At 42.8% G+C, this 25974-nt stretch overlaps 1 protein-coding gene across 3 annotated transcripts in view; it reads left to right on the top strand.

The window, feature by feature from the left end:
* LOC147012151 (potassium channel subfamily K member 16-like) overlaps window positions 1-25974 on the top strand; it is a 57713-nt gene that overhangs the window by 25051 nt on the left and 6688 nt on the right. For 2 of the 3 annotated variants that reach the window (XM_085855874.1, XM_085855873.1), the window contains exon 3: window positions 17232-17398. In XM_085855874.1, the coding sequence (XP_085712000.1) occupies window positions 17232-17398 (167 nt within the window). Of the gene's footprint in view, window positions 1-5364; window positions 5480-17231; window positions 17399-25974 lie in introns of all 3 variants that reach the window. The other variant, XM_085855872.1, reaches the window with a different exon arrangement.

The following is a 25974-nucleotide window of genomic DNA, read 5'->3' as shown; positions in this document are numbered from 1 at the left end:
TTCCGTGCTACAGTGATAACCAAGCAGTGTTATTGTCGGCCTTGACGGTTCCGATTAATTATCGGGATGTTGAACCCACTATGAACCCCTTACGTGATGCAAGATGGAGAGTCAAATAAAGGAAAGGACGCAGCGAAACGGGGAACAAGTTCACACAAGCACGTTTATTCACACACACAGACAAGCACGTATCCACAGCAAAAGATAAAATGCACATAAAAAGCAAAGAAAGAGTTAAAACCGAATACGCGTACACACGGCAACACTTAAAACAATACTACTTTAAGGACAGGCGCCACCCACAGTCATTGACACAAACCCAAAGAAAATAAAGGACTTCCCTTGGTGCGGCCGTCGAGTCCTCCTATCACGACCTCCACTCCGAGCTCCGTCTCCTCCGCCGTCCTCCACTGCCGACTCGACCAGACTCGATGATGACACAGCTCGACTTTAACGAGCTCCGCGGGCTCCGCGAGTTCCACGAGCTCCACACCGACGCAGAGACACTCGACCACGACGACACAGCTCGGCGAGGACCCAACAACGACTTCAGACGGAGGCGAGTTCCACGAGTCAGGGAGAGAGCGAGAGGAAGAGGGAGAGAGCAGGAAGAGGGAGAGAGCAGGAAGAGGGAGAGAGCAGGAAGAGGGAGAGAGCAGGAAGAGGGAGAGAACGCACCCCGCCCGTGTCCGACTTTTTATAGCGCGGGGCTCCACCCTTCACTCCGCCCCGTTTTCAGCTCCACCCTCCTTCGAGATGGTTCTCGAAGAGGGGCGTTCCCTCACCCCGACCGCCTCACGCTGTCCATCCACCAATCGGCGGTGAGCCGCCCTTCCCCCCTTCCCTCACACCAAGCGCGGGGAAGAATGGCGGGAAAAGCCCACTAGCATCGGTGACGGTTTTGTTTGTTTGAAATAAAAGATAGAGAAATAAAAACGACTAACTGGAGGATCACAGCCTGAATGGATCACATAAATTCCCTCTATACAACGGGTTTGGGATAACTTCACATGTACCTATCGAGATATCTCACCTGAGGGCCCTTTATGGTGTAATGCGAATTTCCACAGCCGTAACAATATATATATATATATATATATATATATATATATATATATATATATATATATATATATACATATATATATATATATATATATATATATATATATATATATATATATATATATATATATATATGAACATGATAGAACATCATAAATATATGTGGAAAAATTACGGGTCCAGACTGCGAATCGAATCCAGGTCGTCTGGCAAACCGGGAATATGTATGTATATATATATATATATATATATATATATATATATATATATATATATATATATATATATATATATATATATATATATATTTGTATATGTGCGTGTGTGCATGCACATATTTCTGATTTTTTTTTTGATGTTCCACACTCTTTACAGAGCATTGGTGCTGTCAAAGGAAATTCTTGGCACCGGTTATACTGGTTGTTTAACCTTTCCTTCCCAGCATTTGCCCATGCTCTATCCTTTCTAAATGCTCATCATCAAGCCAAGAAGCAGTACGCACCATATTTTAAGTCTTTGGTATGAAACGACTGGGGTTTGAACCACTGACATCACAGACTCAGAGCAGATGAGTTCCATCACCGATCTCCCAATTATCATATTACAGTATGATAATTCTCTCACTTCTGTGATGCCTATGGTTTTCATGCAGAGAATTGGGGTATTGATTAGACCATCCTTTGCGCACCAGGAGATGGGGTTTTGCAATCACTTCTGTGTGTCTGTCTGTCTGTCCGGGCCATAACATTTTTTTACCATTTGAGCTTTTGTCATGAAATTTTCAACAAGCTTTGTTATAAGAGAGAGAAGACAAATTAAGAATTTGATTTTAAGGTCAAAGGTCAGCGTGACATAAAATCATCAATTTTCATCCAATTGACCTGAAATGTAATTACCATTTGAGCTTTTCTTATCAAATTTTCAACAGTTTTATTATGAGAATATACATTAGAGAAAACAAATAAACAAGCAGTCATAGACTGGTACTTACGAAATCGTCAACTTGACCTCTGACCTTGTCTAATAAAAGCTGTCTCTTGAGAAGGCAGCGACGCAAACCAGAAGTTTCTACGATGATTCTGTACCAAACCATCAAAAATCGTAAAGTCGACCGAAGCAAAAATCTCCATTTCTCCACGCAATTATTTTATATTATTTTATCAAAGTCACAAAAGCATAATAGTCGGCCATCCACCAACAATCTTTACATAATCCAACGGCTTAGCGAGTCAGGCATGCAACGATAACCTTTATTGGGATAAAAAATGACTTTTAAATACCATCTTTATCGAAAACACCGTCAGCGCGCACACGCAAAACCTTTACGTGATCAACGCCACCTCTGCTCAACTGCACTGCACCACGTGACGACCCGTGATGCACGAGTGAAATATTTTTTATGCAATCTTAAAACGTCTCCAAAACATCCAATTTTTACCAGAATTTCGAAAACCGAGTTTTAAGCGTCCAAAGCGATTGCAAAACCCGAAGACAAAATTAAAATCGAAGTTAAAACGAACTCGTAACGTCGAGCGAAGCAAAAATCTCCATTTCTCCACGCAATTATTCAATATTATTTTATCAAAGTCACAAAACCATAATATTCGACCATCCACCAACAATCTTTACATAATCCGACGGCTTAGCGAGTCAGACATGTGACGATAACCTTTATTGGGATAAAAAAATGACTTTTAAACACCATCTTTATCGAAAACACCATCAGCGGGCACACACAAAACCTTAACGTGACTCAACGACGCGTCTGCTCGAGCGGACTGCATCACGTGACGACCCGTGACGCGTGGAGTGAAATATTTTTTATACAATCTTAAAACGTCTCAAACATCCGATTTTTACCAGAATTTCGACAAGCGAGTTTTAAGCGTCCCAAGTGATCGCAAAAACCGAAGACAAAATTAAAATTGAAGTTAAAACGAACTCGTAACGTCGAGCGGAGCAAAAATACTCCATTTCTCCACATTAATTTACGGAATTATGTTTGACCTCACTGTGACCTTGACCTTTGACGAATTTTGACCAAAATCTAATCAGCGCTTACCATCACCCTCCTAAATCACGTGGTGTAATTTGACATTGGTAGCTTCTTCCGTTCTTGAGTTATCGTGCCTACAAACAAACACACAAACACAAACACACAAACAATCACACAAACAAACAAACAGAAACGAAAGTGATCAATATACTTACGAAATCTTTAGATTTCGTAAGTAATAATTTGGTCAAATGATCAAAAGTACATTTTAGCATACGGAAGAAGAAGGAATCCAAATATAAAGCGGATGGGCTTTGCATTTGCAGATGTTTCTAGTTATGACTTTTAGTTCCCACCTGGAGAGGCATTTGCGTTATACAACACATATTTACATTGGGAATGTGCGTCCCACTTGCCCGACCCCACCTTGAACCCCGGCGCTATTAACTTTTTAATGCTTAAAACTTTGTTGAGCATGCCCCGAATACAACCACCAGTTTTTAAGTTATTCCATCCAGCGGTTTAAGAATGCATACAAGTCAAACAAAGAAACCTTACATCGGTGAGTCGGCAGGCAGAACAAGTTGCAAGCATAAACTGCTTAACTTCACAATGCACACTTGCCTGTGTTGGGCTCAGTATATTCAGTACAATGATTCGATTTAATAAACTACTTCAAGAGTTAAGCTTGCTTGAGAGCAATTCATACTCCTGTCAAAGTAACTTCATCATGGCTAAATATTCATTGCCAGAATGAAGACGTTTGTAAATGTCCGAAAAAGCCACACCAGAAAATTAATGAAACCTCTGTAGTGTGTATAAGATACATTGTCTATATCATTTGATTTATAAAGCAAAAGGACTATTCTTAAATCAGGCTGACAGGATGGCCTAGAGGTATGCACACTGCCTTTAAGCCACCTATCCTGGGTTCGAGTCCCAGCACAGCTTTAAACTGTTATTGTGGTGTTCCACAGGCAGGGCTACTCATCAATGTGTGTGCCCTCCCAGCTCCCACGGATTGATGTCAAACCGGGTGACCTGTCTGCTGGAATTAATTGATGGACACCAAAAATCCCATGATGTTCTTTGTGTAGAGTAGGCAAGCTATTGCTGGCACCATGAACAAATTACAAATTCCTGCCCAAACTACTGCTGGGAAAGCAATGGCAAACCACCCAGCATAACCCTTGCCAAGAAATTACTATGGCAGCATTGATGCTCCTTATACTCCATTGATGCTCATAACAGAGTATGATATATCAGCATTAGAATTGTTAAACCTTTGATTTTTCATATATTAAATATCGACTCGAACAGCATTCGGTAGAGTGCATACCTCCGCCAGGCTGAACAGTTTACATTTTGTATCCCACTGATTAGGCCGGACATTTATCCGGACCTGAACCAAAATATCATCGGCTTGTTCATGTCACCTAACCAACCCATCCACCAAGTTTTGTCATAACCTGTCCAAAGCTTTTTGAAATATCATGCTATATAATCGTGTTTGGCCCAATCTCTCAATTTTTAAGAACTCTTAAAAGTTAAAAAAAATTCTCATATCTGGAACCGGATTTGGATCTTCACCAAAATCGAATCAATTTGCCCTTGTCCACCAAGTTTTATCCTCACCTGAGGGAAACTCAGCCAACATGTCCACCAAGTTTTATCAGAATCTGTCCATAACCTTTTGGGATATCCTGCTCACAGACAGACAGACAAAAAGTAGTGAAAATTTCACCGCCATCCACCACCTTTGGTGGGGGAGATATTTAATCTTGAAAATTAAATTATTTCTCAAAAAAACATAAATTGCTTTACAGCGAAGTAATTATGTTTTTTGTGATTAATTGGAAAAAATATAAATCACAAACAAGTCGTAAATTGTTCATTGTATGACAGTGTATCTTTATGGGTTAGGCCCCCAAATTACTTTAAATTTCTGCCACTTTTATAAGAATAGAAACACCCGCTCCCTGAGTGAGCGACGGGGGTGGGGTTGTAGTGGGGTTGTAGTGGGGTTGGGGGGAGGAAGGGTCACGTGTATGTGCTTGTTCGCAGTTGAATTATATTTGTGTTCAACATCCTTTTTGCTTAAATTACACATTTTCTCACTCACTTAGACTATGATATGCTCTGGAATCGGTCATGTTATTATTCTTATGTCATTATTATTCATATTATTTTGTAATAGCTTAATTATTATTCTTGAGAACAATCGAAGTTGAGAACAATCGTTTTCAAGAACTTTATGCTCATGTGTTATCCATTCCCAAAATGAGACATGCTTTTATATGCAGTTTGTGTTGAAGGCAAGCAACAATGGCATCATTCTTCATGGGAACAAAACCAGCCCATCCAATTGGGATTTCAACAGTGCCTTCTTCTTCTCTAGCACAGTCATAACTACTATTGGTAAGTGAGATTCTTGCTCTTCTCTCCTCATCAGGGAAGCCACTCCCCCTCTCCATACTCAACTGTTCCATTTTAAAGAGGTACATGGTTATTAGTCCCCAAAAGGTTTCACCGGAAGGGACTATTTAGGCTTGCTCTCTGTCTCTCCTGTCTATCCGTCCCACCTGTGGTTTCTCCGACTGTTTTCCCACTCACATGAACTTATTCAACTGAAACAAAGTACATGGCTTTATTATGATAAGTTACAGAACAAGTTCGTTTCAGGGTATTTCATCATTTTTTTTTCAGTTATGCCCTTTTTAAGACATAGAAAATCGATATTATATAGCAGGAGTGTCCATCTGACTGTCCCCAAACAACTCCCTCAATTTTAGGGATAGCCCCGCTAAACCTTCTGTGGAACATTTTGTGTTCCCAGCCATTGTCATAAGGTGGGTGGGAGGTTTCATAAATATATCAATACAATAATGATTTTGAGTTTCGATCTGTACGAAGCTGCTCCCTACCCAGATGTAGCGTCAGAATGGTGTTTATCTTCCTTTACCTCACTAGTGTTTGTAATATTGTATTTTGTTATATTAATGGTATAATATTAATTTGTGATTGGAATGATGCTGTGTGGAATGAAAATATAGAGAGATTGAGTTCAAAGCAGAATGAGGAAATTATGTGAGGGGGTTCCACCATTGACATTCACGGATTCTGCATTTGCAGTTTCATCAATAGCATCATTGAAATATAACCCACCTTACTTCTGTTGGGGTCAGCTGCAGGAAGTTTTTTTTCCCAAGTCATTCACAAACCAACTGTCCATGCCTGACGTTCGACTCAAGGTGTCACCATGAATGTGGAATTTATTGGTTCATTGTTTGGCATTCGCTGTTTCCACATTGTCTGCGTGCATTTTGGCACCGTCCCATCCGCAGCATGGAAACCTCGTTAGTATCATAGAATATGTCATACATGGGACAGTGTTCAGCTGCCGTGACTCAACCCCAATAAAATTAGTGCCACCATTTCATGAAGCAGCACAGGTCAACAGGCCTCAGGCCTTCGGCCTGGGTGTTAGTCAATGGCCCAGTGCAATTGGAAAGATACCAGGTATATAACCATGATTTAATATATATGCACATAAGCCGTACACATGTTTTTGCTTCATGTAAGTACATCTTGTTATTTTTTAAAATCATTTTCACCACTTAACTTGCCTTTATACACCACGCAAGTAAAGGGATGCATTTTCTGGTTTGAAAAGTCTGGCTAAAACCAAAATTACAGTTCTGGGGAGGGGTATGGGAGCATGCGCCGGAGCAGCGCGTCACTGCGTCCACTTTCTGCCGGCACTCCAGGGGCCTCCGTCTGGCCATCCCCCAGGCAGATGCCTGGCCCATCCCCATTTCCTTGAGATGCTGATCAACCTGCTGCAACCATGTAGAACGTGGTCAGCCTATTAGCCTCTTCCACTCACGAGGCTTCCTTGCTGAGAGAATCTGGTGAGCAGGAACTGCATCAAGAAAATGAGCCACATGTCCATACAGCCGCAGCTGATGCTCACAGATGATGCAGATAACAAATCTAATTTGAGTTTCTCTCTGCAACCGCTCATTGTACACTAAGTTCAACCAGTTATAGCCAACGATTCTCTGAAGAGACCTGGTACCAAAGAAATTAAGTCTCCATCTCAGATCCCTGGTCAGAGTCCAAGTATTACATCCATCGAGCAAGACTGGAAGCACGAAGGACCTGAAGACTCAGACTTTCGTCCTCCCACACAGGTACTGGCAGCACCACACCCCACGATCCAGTGAATCCATGACTCCCCAGGCCCGACCCAGACGTCTATTGACCTCTGACTCACAGCCAGCAGAGACATGAATATCACTGCCAAACGAAGTGAATCTCTCCGTGACCTCAACATCCTCACCACAAACAGGTACAGACAAGATAGCAGCATCCATGATCTCATTGAAAGCCTGGATCTTAGTTTGGACCCAGGAAACCCATAATCCCAGCCGCTCCAACTCCTCAATCAGCACCTTGATAGCCCCAAAAAGGATATTCAGAGTCTCTGCCAAGATGACTGCTTCATCTGCGAAATCAAGGTCAGAGGTCTTAACATTCCCAAACGATGCACCGCAGCTTGATCTCTCTACCAACCTCCACAGAATCCAGTCCATCCAAGCGATGAAAGTGTTAAGGCCAGTACACACCCTTGCCGAACTCCAGCAACAACTGGAAATAAGTTGGAGCTGATATCACCACATCTCACAGCACTCTCAGGACCAGAGTATAGTTCAGACATCAGATTGATCGGTTTTGGTGGCACCCCACGAAGACCAAGAATCTTCTAGAGGGCATCCACATTCACTGAATTAAATGCTTATCAGAGATAAACATAGGATCCAAGCGGCCACTGCCAAAACTCTCGAATGCGTTCGGTGAGGACCCGAAGGGCAAGGATACAGTCAATCATTGACCTCTTTGGTGTAAAGCCTGACTGCTCTGGATGCTGGTGCTCAAGCAGATGGTGGTGAACCCTATCAGGAATTAAACGAGAAAAGACCTTGCCTGCCACTGAGAGCAGCGTCACCCCTCGGTAGTTTTTGCAGTCCTGGCGATCACCCTTCTCATTCCAGAGAGGGACAATAAGGCCACTCTTCCAGTCAGTTGGGCTGATGCCTGTGTTCCAGGCTGGTGGATCAGCCTGGTACAGCCGCTCAAAGTAACCGGCCCAGCGGGCCTTCAATTTTCACTCCTCTGTCAAGAGCCCACCACCTTCCGCTCTAACTGCAGTCCACCGGGTGATGGGCATGGAGGAACACAATGCCTGATTTCCCCTCTAAGCAGGATGAGAATCACTAGACCACAGGTGATGTTCTACCCCTTCACAGATTCCTCACTCATCGGACTCCTTGTCCACCCTCAGTGCACGTACAGTTTTATGCCTCAACTCCCTGAACAGCTCAGCTCTGCCATTAAGCCTGGCCCTGTTACTAGCCAATGGTATCCAGTGTCCCTTGAGAGACAAAATTCTTCTTCGCCCTTCGGTGAGTTCCAAGACATCCACTGGCAACATCAATGATGGTGGTCTTGAAGGTACTTCACAACTCTTCAGGTTTCCCCAAAGCACCCAGACCTCCAAAATCCCCACTCAGCCTGTTCGCAAACTCCTCAGCTACCCTCTCATCCTTGAGCTTGCTAGCATCCAGCCGAGGCTGGGATGGTATCATTCTCCCGGATTTAAGTTTCAACTTCAAAGTTGCTACCACAAGCTTGTGGTCGGTATTGAGAAACTGAGCACTCTGGTGGACCATGCAGTTCTGGATCATCCTCCAGTGATCATCAACAAGCACATGGTCAGTCTCCTTTGCTGCACCACCAGCATTGGAATACCAAGTCCCGCGATGAGCCTGTGGGCACTGAAACCATGAACTGGCCACCCATGTCCATGACTTCTTGCAAAGTCAAGGAACTTAGTGCTATTCTGTTTCACAGTTCCAGACCCATGGGGACCAACACATGTCTCATAACCATCCCTATCAGTTCCAGTCGATGTCTTGAAATCCCTCAAGACTCGAAGAGTATCTCGCCTCGGGTACTGTTGAACCACAGACTCGAGCGTGGCATAGAATGCATCCTACACGGTGAAATCACTCCCCCCCCCCAAGTCGGAGCATACACATAGACCAGGGAAACGACACCCTAGGAGTGACGAATCCTTCATCTCATCATACATCCATTGACCGGTCTTGTCCAATTATCATTGGAGTCAGCTTATTGGACACAGCTACAGCATCTCCTTGGGCATGTTAGCCATCCGAGCAACCACCCACCATGATCTCGTCACTATCCGTCTCCGAACCTCAGAGAGTGCTGTAATACTGATGTTGAAACGCTTGAGCTTAAATAATAACAGGGACAGGTGATCATCCTCTCTTCAGGATAGGACATTCCAGGCACCTACCTGCAGGGACTGTCTCATGTTAACCCAAGGAGACTGCCATCTGGTCGACGACACCTCAGCATTACCCCGACACACTACCGCAATCTTACCCAGGAAGGTTATCCTGTGGTTTTCCTCCTATCATCAAAGAGTGGAGGGTCCTGAAGGCTTTGCTCCCATCCCGTCATCTGGTGAGCTGACCTGCAGAGGGCTCCCATGGAGTGGGTTTTCATATTTCTTTGTTTTTCTGTTTTGTCGAGTGAAGTGTTTTATGGTGGCCAGACTGCAATTCCTGCCACCATTCTCTTTAAAAAAGATAATAATAATAATAATAATAATAATAATAATAATAATAATAATAAGTATCCCAATTGCAGAAGGACGTCCTCAGACACAGTTGGGCACTAGATATGGATGGCCGTTGGCTCATAAGGAGGTCCTCCACCCTTTGACAGGTTTTGTTTTTACTTTTGCTGGGTGTCCATATCACACACCCTTCTCACCAGGAAACCTGGTGAGGGAGACGTTTAGTTGCCGACAACCCGACCATGAAACAGGTTTGTACAGGTTTACATGGTACCTGTAGCAAGTTACAGATCTAATCTGGCCTTACGTGACAATAGCCTGAATTATTTAGCCTCAATCTAAATATTGCCCCAACACTATCAATTTACATCTATGCAATGTTCTACATTCAAAATGAACAAATTTGATCATGGTAATATTATCTGGCCCCTTGCTTTTAACACAAACCCATCTTTCATGTATTTATCTTCATGAAAAGGTTCAGTTTCTTGAACAGAGCATCTGCCTTTTATTTGATAAATGAATGCTAATAAATGGGACACAACTACATACGAAGGCACACTAACCTCTCATGAGTTTGGTGCTAATATTGATTGTGAGCGGTGTCGGCATTTTTGTCGAGCTATGGCTATCAGGTTTACTGGGTGATGAAGAAACCTATTTTGCAGACCATGTATCGTATACCTGCATTACTTGTCTTTGTTCCGAAATTTGCACTCAGAAAATGTTTTTTTTTAAATGAACAATGAAGACTAACTGGCTCAGCAAACTTACTGGCTTGGTGTTGAAACCCAATGCAGATTCTCACAACTCACTCCCATCATCAAGCAAGCGATCCAGTGGTAGAGTAAGTATTGCAAATCCGATTGAAAACTATTCATTATGAGTGAAGCAATAAACATTTGTTCAAAATTCCAAAAACTAAAAAGAAAAATAGCTTCAGAACAACAATTGTGTTGCCGTCATTGTAACCCTCTCCTCTTTCCCCACCAGTCGAGATTGTATTGCTCCAAGGGCAGTATTTTTTTTATCGTCTTGCTCCTCATCCACATAAGTGACCTCTCTGATGCTTTGGAAAACCTGCTCTTCCTTTTTGAAGATGACAATGCATTGTGTCATACAGTACCCCTTCCCTTTGCTGGGCTGCATATATCTATGTTGATCTGTAAATTATTAGATGCTGATCTGATGAATGTAAATTCTGTCATTCAATGCAGGAAAATCTGTCTCACTCTGAAAAGATTGGCAGTAGAACCCACCTATCTACTATCTATTTACATGGTCAGACGTCGGGAAAGGTTCTTTTTCTTGAACTTCTCAGTCTCACCATCATCCATGACCTCTTATGGGCCTCCCATATAGCAAAGCTGTCCTCCATAGCTCACCACAGACTGAGCATCTACCATCGATCAAAGTCTTTTTTTGAAAATCAGAATTACTCACAGTCTTAAGGCATTTGTCAGCCGGTACACCAGGAAAAATCACAGAAGAGTCTGTGGTGAGCTTTGGAGGACAGCTTTTTTCAACCACTGTACTCCCCTGTAGACTGGTGCCTCGGCGTCACATCTGTCTCTCCTGGATTCTGTGGAATCTAAAACTCTCAACTTTATTAGACTCGAACATGATGAGGCTGAAGCACAACATCTGTTGCTCTCACATTGCAGGTAGGACAGTAGCCTTTTCTTTTCTTTTTCAACCACCTCTCTCTGATTTGGCTCCCTCTGCTCTTTCAGTTGTCCAACCCTCCCCAAAAAGTTCCGGATGGACACATTCTTCCAGTAACCCCCTCCCTGTTAAACTTCCACAATCCAAGCTGACCACACACCTCAATGATATTGTTCATTGATTCTTCCACATGTGGAACCGCCTTCAAAGGCTGTACAATCCCTCCCTTCTATCCAGTGCTTCAAGCAGGTGGTGTACTGCCATCCCACAACTTTACCACTATCTTCATTACCCCCGTTATGCCTTCCCAACCGAGCCCTCTTACTGGCAGGTTGGATATTTCCTCACCTCTTCTCAATTCCTGTTATTTAATTCCCTTGATTTTTGTGTTTTAGAGTTACCCTACTTCCCTACTATCAGTTCATACCTTCCATCACACTGCTGTTGCATTAACCTCATAATTGTAGAGGGAAAGGAAAAATAACGCTGTAGGATGGCTCACATGATGCTGATTCTTTATCTAGGTGATTACTCCACACTCGAATATACAAATAGCATCATAGGAATGCATTTTGTAATGATGCAATAATCCTTACCTTAAGGCCTTTATATTACGTTAACAGAGTACCCACACTACGGGCGATCTTGTTCCAATTATGCAATACATTCTTCTGATGCTTACCTGTATTTGGGCAGTGTTTCGGCAAACAACAGCTCTGGATTGGAAAAATATATAATCCGAGTTACGTGCATGAGGCAAAAGCATACCTACTGATTACAATTCAACACACCTCACCGCACTGAAATGTGGGGACTGGACTGTAAATGGTGGAGACTTGTCATACCCTCCCCTACTTGAAGGTATCCGCAGGTATCGTCAGGAATTGTAGCATCCAACGAGGAACACCGTCTTTAGGATGGGGTTGTATAAACGTTAAAACATTTATTTTTTATTTTTATTTTTTTTGGTTATTGTCTCTGATAGTAGATTTTTGTGTGTTTTCTGAATTCTCCACCAACCCCAGGAGTTAGGAAAGAGGAACCATGAGTTTTGCAAATATTTGAATTGTTGTGTTTAAGGGGTGTAGAACGTGAAGAAGAATGGGTAAGTTAGTGACGGCTCGCTTCCCACAGCCCCTCATAATTTATTTATAAGGTGTGAGTCGGTAAGTGGTAAGGCTGGAATGGTAATGCCTGCATTGAACCTTGCAGGAGCTACAGTTCTGGGGAGGGGGCTGTGTTATGTTTGTGGGGTAGACAGAGGAATTTCTTAGGAAAGTTAGGATTGAATAGAGTTGCTTGGCCCGTGGACGTGTAGGAGACATCTCAATGGAAATAAGCTGTGAAACTGTGAGCTTCAGTATTATGTGTCACCACATGGGGGAAGGGGGGGTGTTGGTGTGGTGTCAATTCGAAAGGGATTAAGGATAAGTTCCCTCAGTATGTGATTGCCCTCCTGTGACCCTTCCCAATGTTTTTGTATTACAACCAGCAATGAAAGAATTACGTTTTTGTAATGGCAATGGCCATTACTTCCGAGCTGCTTGACCAGGCGGGCAGAGAATCCTGCATCCAGGGGTGACAGCGGTCAAAGTTATGCCCCTGAGGCGGATGATTGAGCATGACTGGAGAAGCATAAAGGAGAGGAGCACGTCAGAGGTGAGTAGTCAAGGGAGGAGGAAGATGCTACTCAGAGGACACTGAGGATCTCACTTTTTTCTCACGGCACGACAAAGGCTGTGCGACTCTCATTCTCGTGCAGTGCGAGTTTGCGGCGTGCTGGGCAGGACGCTGGCCGTTGACTGTTCGGCTGAGCTGTGAAGAGTGTGCGTTTCTGAGGAGGGAAGAAGAGGTACCTTGTGGCCTGATCACAGGGACTCAGAAATTGTCTCGTTGTGTGGGCCATTGTTGTGAGCAGACCAGGTGTAGGAGAGGAACGGTTGGCATATTTGCTCTTGAGAATAAGCTACACCGTGGTTTGTGAGCCCTGATGTTGAGTGCCATCTCCGAATTGCCTCCTGTACGTCTTCTCGCCCAGATAGCGATGGCGCCATTTTGAGTGCATTTTTCCCATGCAGTGACGAAGGGGTTTTGGTGACCCTCAAGCTTGAGAAGCCCATCTCTGAACACACAACTATGTGCCGGGATAAAGGAGGGATTTTCTTTTATTATTCTGTTCCCTTGTCTGTATTTAAGTCTGTGTGAAGGCGCCTCAATGAGATTTAGATTTAGTTTATTATTTGTCTTTCATTATTACAATTTGAATTACTGTCATTGTACATATTTGATTATTGTTATTAAATTATTATTTGTTCTATTTCCTTTGCTTGTGTGCATGTATCTGTTGTGTGTCGAGTAAAACCCCTGTGCTGTGCTATCATCCGAGTCTATCATATATCCACTGCCTTTCCTCATCCACCCATTCAGACACTGCTTCATAGAACTCTAAAAGATGTTAGACAGGAACTACTTTTGGTAAACCAATGCTGACTACCTTTAATTACTTTGTAATTATTTAAATGGTTCCCCATCTGGTCCCTAATTAATGTCTCCAACACCTGCCCCACAACTGAAGTTAAAGTAACAGGTTTATAGTTTCCCAATTCTTCTCTGGATCCTTTCTTAAATAATGATGTTACATTTGCTACTCCCTTATATTCCGGTAACTGTCCTGACTGTACTTTATCATATGCTTGATCCACTCCTTCTGACATAGTTGATTGTGAAGGAAATTTTCAAGACAAACATTTTTGTGATTTCATGAAATTTTAGTCTCATAAATGGCCTCGTATGCCTGTCTCTTTGTTGTGGTTTACCATGTGTCTGATGTCCCATTGTGGAGTATAAAAATGCCTGGGTTGTTGTGTCGAGTTAAGATACGGCACAGACTGGATAGGCAGAATTGCTTTTTCTCTACGTACTGTTGTGGTTGTGCAAAACTGCATGCCTCCAAGGCAATGGCACCCAACATACAGTGATCCCCAGGCAGTTATTTCGTTAGTCTTCGTGCAGTCAGATCTTCCCCTCATGTCTAGTAGGTTAACGGGACGAGTGCGCTACGTGTGTCTTATAGCTATGTCTAATTATATCTCTATCTTCCATTCAATCCTGAATTATATTCCAACCTTTTCCTTTTATCCATGGTACAAATCAAATCAAGCAAGCAAGCAACACAAACGATACGTATAACAGCACCAAGCAGCCACCTGTGAAAGAATCACAACAAGAACAAAGACGCTGCCTGGCGCATACATGGCATGCCATTTCATTCAAATCTGCATGCCAATTTACAACGGAATGTCACCTTGCTCACCCTTCGCTCACCAAAAACTCACCACCTCGACCACCAACATCTTCCGCACATGGGGAAAAATGATCCCCCGCCTTCTCGTACCTCTGCATCACGGCTCAGGTTACTCGGACCGCATGATGTGCGGACAAGCCAAGCACGTCAACAGCACCAACAGCATCTCATCAGGGATGCCCAGAATGAGCACGCGGGATTGATACGACCTTCGTCCAGTCACCAGAGCACGACAGGATGGGCAGTGAGAGATGGGGGTCACCGGGGGGGGGGGATGGTCTGGTAGTTAGGTGCGGAGCTCCAGGCTGTGTCGCGCCAGATGTGCGAATGAGACCGCTTCCGACCATAGGAGCCTGGCAGGGCATGACTAGGACTGTCGTGGCCAATAGGGAAGTGCGATTCTCGTCACCGCGCATCGCTTTTGGTCGTCACCTCCCTCTTCGCCCGGGGATAATAAAAGGCGGATCGCAAAGCCATCCACCCTCTCTTCCTTACCTGCCTGCCTCGCCCTCTCCTTCACCTCTATGCTCCGCCTTCTTCTTCACTGCTTCTCGTTGTCTGCCATCGCTGCATCTACACTCGGGGTTGGTGTGCGACAGACGTACTTGTGGGACCAGTGCAGAACACACATTTCCACGAGCCCTGGCAAAGTGACTAAGCAGGAAATAACGCGCACACTCTTGAGTTGGAATCGCTCAAGCAGAGCGTCCCACGCAGGTACATGCTACACTCACAGACCTATGCATGACTTGGCTAGGAATCTTTACCTCGTGCATCTTCTCTCCTCTTTCTCTTTCCACCCCTCTATCTCGTCCCCTTTGGACGCACTAAAGAGCATCCATTACAGATTCGCAATCAGAGTTTCCTCTGGCATGACACCATACCTCCCATATTGCACCACACCACACCTCCCACTCCCACACCTTCGACACCAGTATTTCTCCCTCCTACCTCCCCTGAAGCATACTGGGTTGTGTTGGTCAGCTGATTGCGCCAGGTATTGCGAGGCCGTTCGTCCTCATCTGCTCTCTTTCTTTCTGGCCATGTAATCTTCCTCGGGTGTGTGTGTGTGTGTGTGTGTGTGTGTGTGTGTGTGTGTGTGTGTGTGTGTGTGTGTGTGTGTGTGTGTGTGTGTGTGTGTGTGTGTGTGTGTGTGTGTGTGTGTGCGCGCGCGTGCGTTTGTGATGGCACCTTTTTGATTTTAGAATTTTTTTTAGAATGATGATGATTTTAGAAATTCTTATGGGATAAGTCTGCTCTGTGTCCGCTTTTGTAAATTGCTTGCCTTTTGTAGCACCCCACAAATTCCTTGCTATCCCTGCTGTGCATCATAATAAACCCAATTTACTGAGCCACATACCTTTCCTCACTTAATTGTAAATAAATGTTTGTGTAGAAATGTTCCCATCTCGTTTTCATCTTTTCCTTCATTGGTCCAGCATGGTTCGTATCCTAGCTTAGCTGGGACATTATCCCCCAACGATCTGTTTTTATAGCTGGTACGTCCTTGGGCAGTTACGGTTGGCTACATCTGATCCGGTAAAGTAATCCGGTTTGAACAAGGCATACAGAGCCGTGTCCCCTGGTAATTAGATCACGTGAGTACTTAGTAAACGGTATTCATTAGATGGCGGGCCCTAATTCAAGTGGTCAAGTTATTGGCGTTCACGGTCGATTCGCGACCTGCCGCGTCACAGAGTTATCCGTGTGCGATGCGATGGCCTGCGATTCCGGAGAGTCTGGTGGGAACCCGTGGTAGCTTCGCCCCCCTCGTGGTCTTCTTGCCCCTGACCCCAGATCCGCAACAGTACATGTCATTTTAGGTTTTATGTGCAAGTTCTTATCCACAGCAGTTTTGATATAAACCAAAAAAAGAGCTCAATTAGTGCATAAAACGATATTTTCAATACGCTGCTGCTCCTTCACTTTGGCATTTTCCTTCTTTTTCAGCAAACTAAGACAAAACGAACGAGAACGTCACTCGGTGGAGCCCATACCTCCGTCAGGCTGAACATTTTACATTTTGTATCCCATTAATCGTCCGGATTAGCATCCAGACCCTCATGAAAATCTAATCAGATTGTTCTTGTCACCTACCCAACTCCATCCACCAAGTTTCATCCAAATATGTCCATAATGTTTTGAAATATGATGCCATATATCAGTTTTGGCCCCATCTCTCAATGATGAAGAATCATTTTTCAAAATTTTAAATTCTCGTATCCGGATCATCACCAAAATCGAATCAATTCATCCTCATCGCACACCCAACCTGTCCACCAAGTTTTGTCCGAATCCGTCCATATCGTTTTGAGATATCCTGCTCACAGACAATCAGACAGATGAGTGAAATATAACCTCCAGCCACCTTCGGTGGCAGAAGTAAAAATATTGAAATTTATTGCATTGTTCCACGTGACTAAATGTTTCTCATGGCAACGTTTCATTAGCAGGGTACTTGTAAATGTAAATCGTGATTCAGGGCTCTGAGGATACCTTGTGCTTGCCCAAATATTAATTTGGATCCTTTGCAGGTTATGGACATTTGTCTCCCTCGACTATGGGAGGAAGGATCTTTTGCATATTCTTCGCTCTTCTTGGGATTCCTCTCAACATCATCACATTGAACCACGTTGGAGTGAAACTGAGCAATGCGTTCAACAGGCTGTCCACTTTCCTAAATGGAAAGAATTTGAAGGAGGTAATCTTTTAATCCTTGTCCATAAAATATTTATTCCTTAAATGATGGTGTAGTGATTGAATTCCACAATGCTACACATTCGATTCCTTGTGAATATTTGAAACTGATGTTATTAAATTCACTTGAAGTGAAATGTATGCTTCACAGCATGTTTTTTTATGCATTGTCAAGGAAGGAAGCACTTTCCAAGTTTTTGGGTATGCTCTTCTGCATTGATCATAGGTAATCCTTAAATTTTATTTGTGCAATCTTCAACGTGTGTGTGTGTGTGTGTGTGTGTGTGTGTGTGTGTGTGTGTGTGTGTGTGTGTGTGTGTGTGTGTGTGTGTGTGTGTGTGTGTGTGTGTGTGTGTGTGTGTGTGTGTGTGTGTGTGTGTGTGTGTGTGTGTGTCTGCAACGCGAGGCTCCACAGCACGAACCAGCAAACCAATTTCGATGAAACTTTGACAACAGGTGCCATATGGTCTGGGAATGTGCGCGTTTGAATTTCGTTGCCTAGCAACCACCAGTTGCTGTGCAGCGGCCGAAAAACCGCGTACAGTATTTTCATTACTTGTCCTTCAGTTTTGAATGTAGAGAAATGAGACTTCGGAATTAAACACTTCGGGATATTTCGAAAATTTTACTCAAGCCGATTTTTGATTGAGGTTTTATTTTTCAAATGGTAGTCCTTCAAAAATCGGGTGTCTCTTCACCATCATTTTTTTATGAGGGGCTTAGGAAAGTGGTCGTGGTTGATGAAAAGTTGGAGTGGCAGAGGAAAGTGGGCGTGGTTGATGAAAAGTGGGAGTGGCGCAGGAAAGTGGGCGTGGCTTATGTAAAGATGGCGTGGCTTATCAAAAATATTGTGTGGCTCAGGAGGTGTGGTCAAATAAGAGCATTGAGAGAAGTTTATCGGGTTTTCCGTGTGTGTGTGTGTGTGTGTGTGTGTGTGTGTGTGTGTGTGTGTGTGTGTGTGTGTGTGTCTGCAACGCGAGGCTCCACAGCACAAACCAGCAAACCGATTATTTTTCAAATGGTAGTCCTTCAAAAATAGGGTGTCTATTTACCGTCATTTTTTATGAGGAGTGCCAGTTGGCAAAATACACAATAGGAAAAATCTTGCCAGGCAGAGGAACAATTGTATGTGAACCAATACGTCTTGGCAATGAATCTTCGTCGGTGGATCGGTCAGAATGAAAAGCATCGTATTCAGCACTTCGATCCTAGCGAATCCCTCGTTGCCTACCGGTTTTTTACTTGGCGAAATCTTCGATTTTGTCAAGTCTGTTGGTCTGTTCCGTTTGTTGGTTTGTTTGTTTGTCCAGTCGTCTACAGCCCAAACGGCTGGACCAGTCGTCCTTAAATTTTTACACTTGATAGGCAATCCACCTGAGACAGTCCGCGTCCAAAGCCCGTCTTAATCGGACTAAACGTAACGACGTGACGTCACACAACGTGAAAACACATTTTTGGACATAACTCGGTGACCATAAGTCGTAGCGACTTCATGTTTACGCCAAAACAAACTTCAATGGAATATCTAAATGTTTTAAAATGCATGTTAGTCAAAATTATGCACAGTTTTCGCAAGTCTATGACGTCAAAGTTTTTAGCTATTGGCGTGATTTAAAAAAAATTCTATTCGTTCTACAGGTCAGAATTCTTAACCGATTTGGATGAAATTTTAACAGCTGATAGAAATCCACAGTGCAAAAATAGATGTGACTTTTGGTGATGTTCAAGATCAGGATCTGGATTCTGCATCACTTTATATTATCTCCCATTATAAACCAATGGGTAATTTTGTGAATTACACATGGCTATTTCTCAAACAGTTTTGCACTTTTTATATTGAAACTTATACTGTCTATTTACGCATGTAATATTAACATGTGTACAAAGTTTGATCGAAATTGACCCAAGGTTAAGGTCAGGGTCACCCAAAACATGAAAAGCACACATATAAAATACATATTTTTGTTTTACAACATATTTCAAACCTGATAACGGGATCGTAAAGCTGGTTGAAAAGCAATGTTCCATCCATTAGGACCATACTCTGTGCAGAGCGTTGGTGCCGCCGAAGCAGTCTCCTTGGCTATTGGAAACAATCCTGGACGGGTCGCCACTCCGACACAGTATACCAGCAAGCTGGCACTCATTTTGCCAACCTCGGAAGGATGACAGGCAGAGTCAACCCCACCTGGTGTTAATTCAACAGCTGAGCGGGATTTTGAACTCAGGACCCTAGGATCCCAAGCCCACTACCTTAACCATTAAGCCAACACCAGGCATGTTCCTAGGTATTTTCAAATATTTTCTTCGATCAGAATGAAGGCAACAAGCACCGATGATAAGTTGTTGAATGTCACATGGTGTTGTGTCACATGGCTTTAAATGAGTTGTGAAAATTTTCAATCTGCTGCCGTTACCATGACAACGCGCGCCTGATAATTGTTATTTGTGACGTCGCGTCATTTTATTAACGTACGAACAAATAAACACCACACTTTCCATGACATTACAGCTTGGACCACCACACAGAAAGGTCAACTAATTCGCCAAGTGTCGTGCTAAGCACGATTTTTCATTTGTCTGTCTCTGTCTGTTTGTTTGTTTGTCCAAGCAGAACTTTCATGTTTTTTCTGCATCTGCTTGTTGGATTGAGACTAAATATTCACTGTAGGTGCGACGACTCATGTATAATGTTTCAATGATAATTATGACGTGATAGGTCACGTGGTGTGGCAGCCATGTTGGAAAAATGGAAAAACTTTGGACCTCTGAATCTGAAATCTCACCATGCAAAAAATTTAAACTTGGCACATGGCAAGTACTCCTCATGTTGAATAAGTGTTTTTATGACATCATCAGTGCCTTCTTTATAACCTTATAATTGCATATCTAGAACGCTACATCTGATGAGTATGAAAATTTTTGAGGGTCATCTCGGGATAAAATGGTCCCCAGAAAAAAAACAAAAAAACATTGCTGACGTCAGTCACGTGATTTGGCAGCCATATTGTTTAAAAAATAAAATCCTCAAAAATCTTCTTCTCTGAAGTGGCTGAACAGATGAAGGTGAAACTTTACAAGTATGATCACCTATCCATGATGAACAAAAGGTTTACACATATGACATCATAGGTCAAATGATTTGGCAGCCATATTGGATTTATCCGAAAACCTATAAAAAAAAATCTTCTTCTCCAGAACGGCCAGACAGATCGAGGGGAAACTTCCAGAAATGTTCCACAAGCCTTGGGTGTACAAGTTAAGGAATAGTTGATTGGTCACATGGTTTGGCAGCCATATTGTAGTGAAAGAAATATTAAATAATGTTTTCTTTGGAACCGCTTTCTCAATTGACATGAAACTTCACAGTTTTGATCTCGTAGTGATGGGGAATACATATTTTAAATTTCAACTTGATCGGATGCATGGTCTGGCAGCCAGAATTTAATCTTTTTGATCTGGGTTCTTCGTTATTTTATTTATTTATTCTTTCAAAAAGGCTCACTTGGCTGTGCCTGGATGGGCTTGAGGGAAGAGGAGTAGCAGCTGAAATGCGAATCCTATCCAGGTTCCTCCTGATGACTTCATCTTTGCTTTTTGCTTGTTCGGGTTCTTTCTGATGACTCCAACACAGGACTGTACCCATTTGGTCTTCCATTTGATTTGAATTGAATTTATTTTAATCCCATGCTAACTTAAATTGAATAATCATGAAAAACGTCATGGGTCAGGGACAGGTGTCCGATCAAAGCAGGGTTGCATCAAAGCGGGACGTATTGGAACCCGGTCACCACTGCCAGCAGTTATAAAGTGGCAGTTCTAATTATGTCTCTTATTAATTACGCAACACACCAATACACAAAGGCCACACAAAATACACCACACAAAACAAGTTCTGGTGAGGGTCTGCAATCTCTGATTGCTTTTTCTAGTTTTGTAGATGCATCGTGTCGGCCTTAATGGAAGCATCATGGGCCTTTAATTTCTGGATGCAATTGTCAACCTTTTGGGGGGCTCATTGTTCGACTTTTGTTTGTGAATTGTCAGCTTTGCCAAACCTTTCTGTACTCTTGTCCATTGGGGATAATGATACACATGTATTGTGATAAAATGCAGTGCATGTGAAACCTGGTATCACCACATCACTCAGTATGCTGAAGAACCAGAATCTGTTGGCGCAAAGCTGAACAGAGAGATCAAGAAAATCTTCATTTAAATTTCAAATCATACTCAGGTTTTATCACTCTGTGGACATATAATGGGAAATTTTGTCACGTCAATAACTCACTGTGGTTTGTTACTTCCATCAGCAAGTATTGCACTCAGGGCCACATTTGTCAGCAAAAGTGCATTCTGTTGATGAGCACAGGCCAAAGCAGTGATGAAAGCCATAATGGTTGCCAACATGGTAGAATCAAAGCCGCTCGGTCTCACCTGTCTGCTTTTCAATTAGTCACAAATGCCATTCGACCCATTGTCAGAGTGGCATGCACTGCGCCGTTGCAAGGGATTCAAGATTCATTGATTTAATTAAGGAATTCGACAATTTCGAAAAAATAACCAGGATGAGCATGTAAAACAGCAACCAGCACATTCTCATTCTCATTCTCAAACCAGCACATTCTCATTCTCAAAACAGCAACCAGCACATTCTGCAAAAGTTTTATGGCTGAAGTTTACCTACATTTTCTCACGATAAACTGCTCTACAAAGCAGGTAAAGTATTTGTTCAATACTGTATTTCGTGTTTTTAATCCTGTACATGGGTCAGACCAAGCTATTATGGAATCTTTTTGATTTATTATTTTAATACAATCCAAAAATCTGTTCAGCGATTTAATGAAATCTGAGGGAACCTACTATTATCTCTTCTTCTTCTTCTTCTTTCGGCTGCTCCCGTTAGGGGTCACCACAGCGGATCATCCATATGATCCGCATACTGATTTGGCACAGGTTTTACGCCGGATGCCCTTCCTGATGCAACCCTGGTCACCTCTTATGACACAGGGATAAGGAACCTACTATTATATATTCCTAATTTGCTCTCAGAAATGAGGATACGAAATGCTGTTAATCCTTACTATAATTCAAGGACTGGTATTTATGTGTTTGTTTGTGGGTTTGTTTGTCGGGTTACTCTTCCTACAGTTCTGGCCCAATTACATCCAGACTTGCTACAGAGGATCAGCATAACCCCAATTAATGTATAGGGGTGTTTTTTTTTTTCTTTGCCGGTGGACTTGAGGGGATGCAAATTGTCTATGTAAATACGTATCGTGTAGCACCGCCTCCAGGTGGGGGAGGGTATTACAAGTCTCCACCATTTACAGTTCAGTATTCCTGTCCCCACGTTATCCAGTGCAGTGAGGTGTTTTGAATTATATGCAGGAGGTATGTTTTTCGTGGGGTGCCACCAAAACTGATCGATCTGATGTCTGAACTCTACTCTGGTACTGAGAGTGCTGTGAAGTGTGGTGGTACCATCTCTGACTTATTTCCAGTTGTTACTGGAGTTCGTCAGGGATGTGTACTTGCCCCCACACTTTTAAGCACTTGTATGGACTGGATTTTAGGGAGGATGTCGGAGAGATCAAGTTGCGGTGCATCATTTGGGAGTGTCAAGATCTCGGACCTTGATTTTGCAGATGATGCAGTCATCTTTGCGGAGACTTTAGACATCCTCTTGGGGGCCCTCGAGGTGCTGAATGAGGAGTCGGAGCCATTGGGATTACGGGTTTCTTGGGTCAAAACTAAGATCCAGGCTTTCGGTGACATCTTGGATGCTGCTGTCCTGTCTGTGTCTGTTTGTGGTGAGGATGTTGAGGTCGTGGAGAGATTCACTTACCTTGGCAGTGATATTCATGTCTCTGCTGGCTGCGAGTCAGAGGTCAATAGACGTCTGGGTCGGGCCTGGGGAGTCATGGATTCACTGGATCATGGGGTGTGGCGCTGCCGGTACCTGTGCGGGAGGACGAAAGTCCAAGTCTTCAGGTCCTTGGTACTTCCAGTCTTGCTCTATGGGTGCGAGACTTGGACTCTGACCAAGGATCTGAGACGGAGACTTAATTCCTTTGGTACCAGGTCTCTTTGGAGAATCCTTGGCTATCGCTGGTCGGATTTTGTGTCCAACTAGCGGTTGCTGAAAGAGACTCGGATGAGATTTGTTACCTGCATAGTCCGTGAGCGTCAGTTGCGGCTGTATGGACATGTGGCTCATTTTCCTAACGCTGATCCTGCTCACCAGATTCTCTCAGCGAGGGAGTCTCATGAGTGGAGGAGGCCAGTGGGCCGACCACGTGCCTCATGGTTGCAACAGGTTGACCATCATCTCAAGGAGATCGGGATGGGCCTGGCATCTGCCTGGGGGATGGCCAGACGGAGGCCCTTGGAGTACCGGCAGAAAGTGGACGCAGCGACGTGCTGTTCTGGCACATGCTCCCATACCTGACCTGACCTGATGTTTTTGCTTCATGCACATAACCCGGGTTATTTATTTTTCCTATACAGAGCTGTTACTTGCCTATACACTGCCCAGATAAAGGTATATGTCAGAAGAACGTGTTGCATGCTTGGAACAAGATCACCCGTAGGGTGGGTACTCTGCGAGTCGATGAAATGCAATCAACGAAAAATCCATGATGTACGTTTGCATGCCAATATCCCAATCTGTGATTATTTATTGTTCGACTCAAATGCACCCGTAGCGGGTCGATGCAATTTCCCATGACAACCTTTTTTCACTTCCATGATTCATTGAAATTCATGAATTTAATCACTTCAGAAGGTGAGCACAGTTTTAACCAATTTTATTCCAAAATAGATCTTTTTTTGTGTGATGAATTTACCTCTTCATATTTATCCTAAATAATTCCCCATAACTTGATCATGTTGATGGAGTTTCCTCACCTGGGTATGGTCTGTACCAGATCAATATACAGTACACACATATATATTTATACATATATATATATATATATATACATACATATATATATATATATATATATACATACATATATATATATATATATATATATATATATATATATATATATATATATATATATATATATATATATATATATGCCTGGTGTTGGCGCAGTGGTGAGAGCAGTGGCTTGGGATCCAAAAGGTCCTGAGTTCAAGCCCCGTTAGGCCACTGAATTAATAAACCAGGGGGTTGACTCAGCCTGTCATCCTTCCGAGGTTGGCGAAATGAGTACCAGTATACTGGGCCGGTGTATACCCCGGTTAAAATAGGTGTACCGTATCCCTGTGTCGTAAGAGGTGACCAGGGTTGCGTCAGGAAGGGCATCCAGCGTAAAACATGTGCCAAATCACTATGCGGATCATACAGATGATCCGCTGTGGCGACCCTGAACGGGAGCAGCTGAAAGAAGAAGAAGAAGAAGATATATATATATATATATATATATATATATATATATATATATATATATATATATATATATCTTCTGGTACACTGTGTATATGTTGATAAAATATACCCTCTCCCCAGTACATTTTTTTTTTAGAGTTGGACAAGGGTTAGGGATTAGCTTATTAGAGGTCGGGTTACATTTTGAGAAAGCATAATATAGCCAGGGCATAATGTGGACTCGCCAAAGCAATGCCAGGGTATAAAGTACTCGATAAGTCATTGCATGATTATTGTGTGGCCATTATGATGTTTTTTTTCTTCCCCTCCACTGCTAAAGTATGGAACTCTTTACCTTCTTGTGTTTTTCCAAAAAGTTATGACCTTTCCCTCTTCAAAGAGCAGTTTTTTTACTTCCTCAAAAACTTACACTTCTCTCTCTTTCTTCACTTTTCTCTTTATATAGTTGTTTTATTTGAGGCCTGGCCTTGATGAGGGCTCATAGTCTGTGACTGGAGCCCTTAAAATAAAAAATAAAAAACAATAAAAAAGAAAAGTTAGGGGAAAAGGCTTAACTGGCAGTTGAGTGGATTTTTGAACCTGATCCTAACCAATAAGATCTCTCCATTTTCACTTGGTGTTCCCTGTCAACAATTGTAAGTGATACAAGTCAACAAAAACAACCATGATGGCGGCGTTGAGGCATCGTTACGCTTTGTCCAAATCCTGCACAAAAATGTGCTCTATCATACACTTGCTTCAAAAAAAAATCATCACCATTTGTCATTCAATTCACTACTGTGAGTTTGTGAAAGACCAATTAATGTGAATTTCAACAGAGGGTTAGTGAGGATCGAAGCAATCGTGGTTAAGTGTGTATGGCATTCGTGAGAAATATTCATGTGCAAGAGGTCATTTATTTGTTACGTATGCAAATTTAGTGGAATTATACTGCTAAATGTACCATCAATGATGACGTAGTAAGTTTTGTTTTGTTTTGTATAGTTATTTGTCTTGCAATATAAGTTTTCCCTTCATGTCACAGTTGCAAAAGACTGCTTAGCCAGCCATAAGCCATAGGCATGTATATTGGAACTTCAACAAAATAGTGGATGATTAAATCCTGTATTTTGACCTTTAATTAAAAAAAAAGAATGCATGCACCAGTTTGGGTAAAATTACTTGCTTGTTTGTTTCTATCC

This window comes from Eptatretus burgeri, chromosome 15 (assembly GCF_056783735.1).
Source record: "Eptatretus burgeri isolate ZD-2024b chromosome 15, Ebu_testis_v1, whole genome shotgun sequence".
In the NCBI taxonomy this organism is placed as follows: Eukaryota; Metazoa; Chordata; class Myxini; order Myxiniformes; family Myxinidae; genus Eptatretus; species Eptatretus burgeri.
Note: the sequence above shows the minus strand (reverse complement) of the source record. Positions and strands in the feature narration are given on the sequence as shown.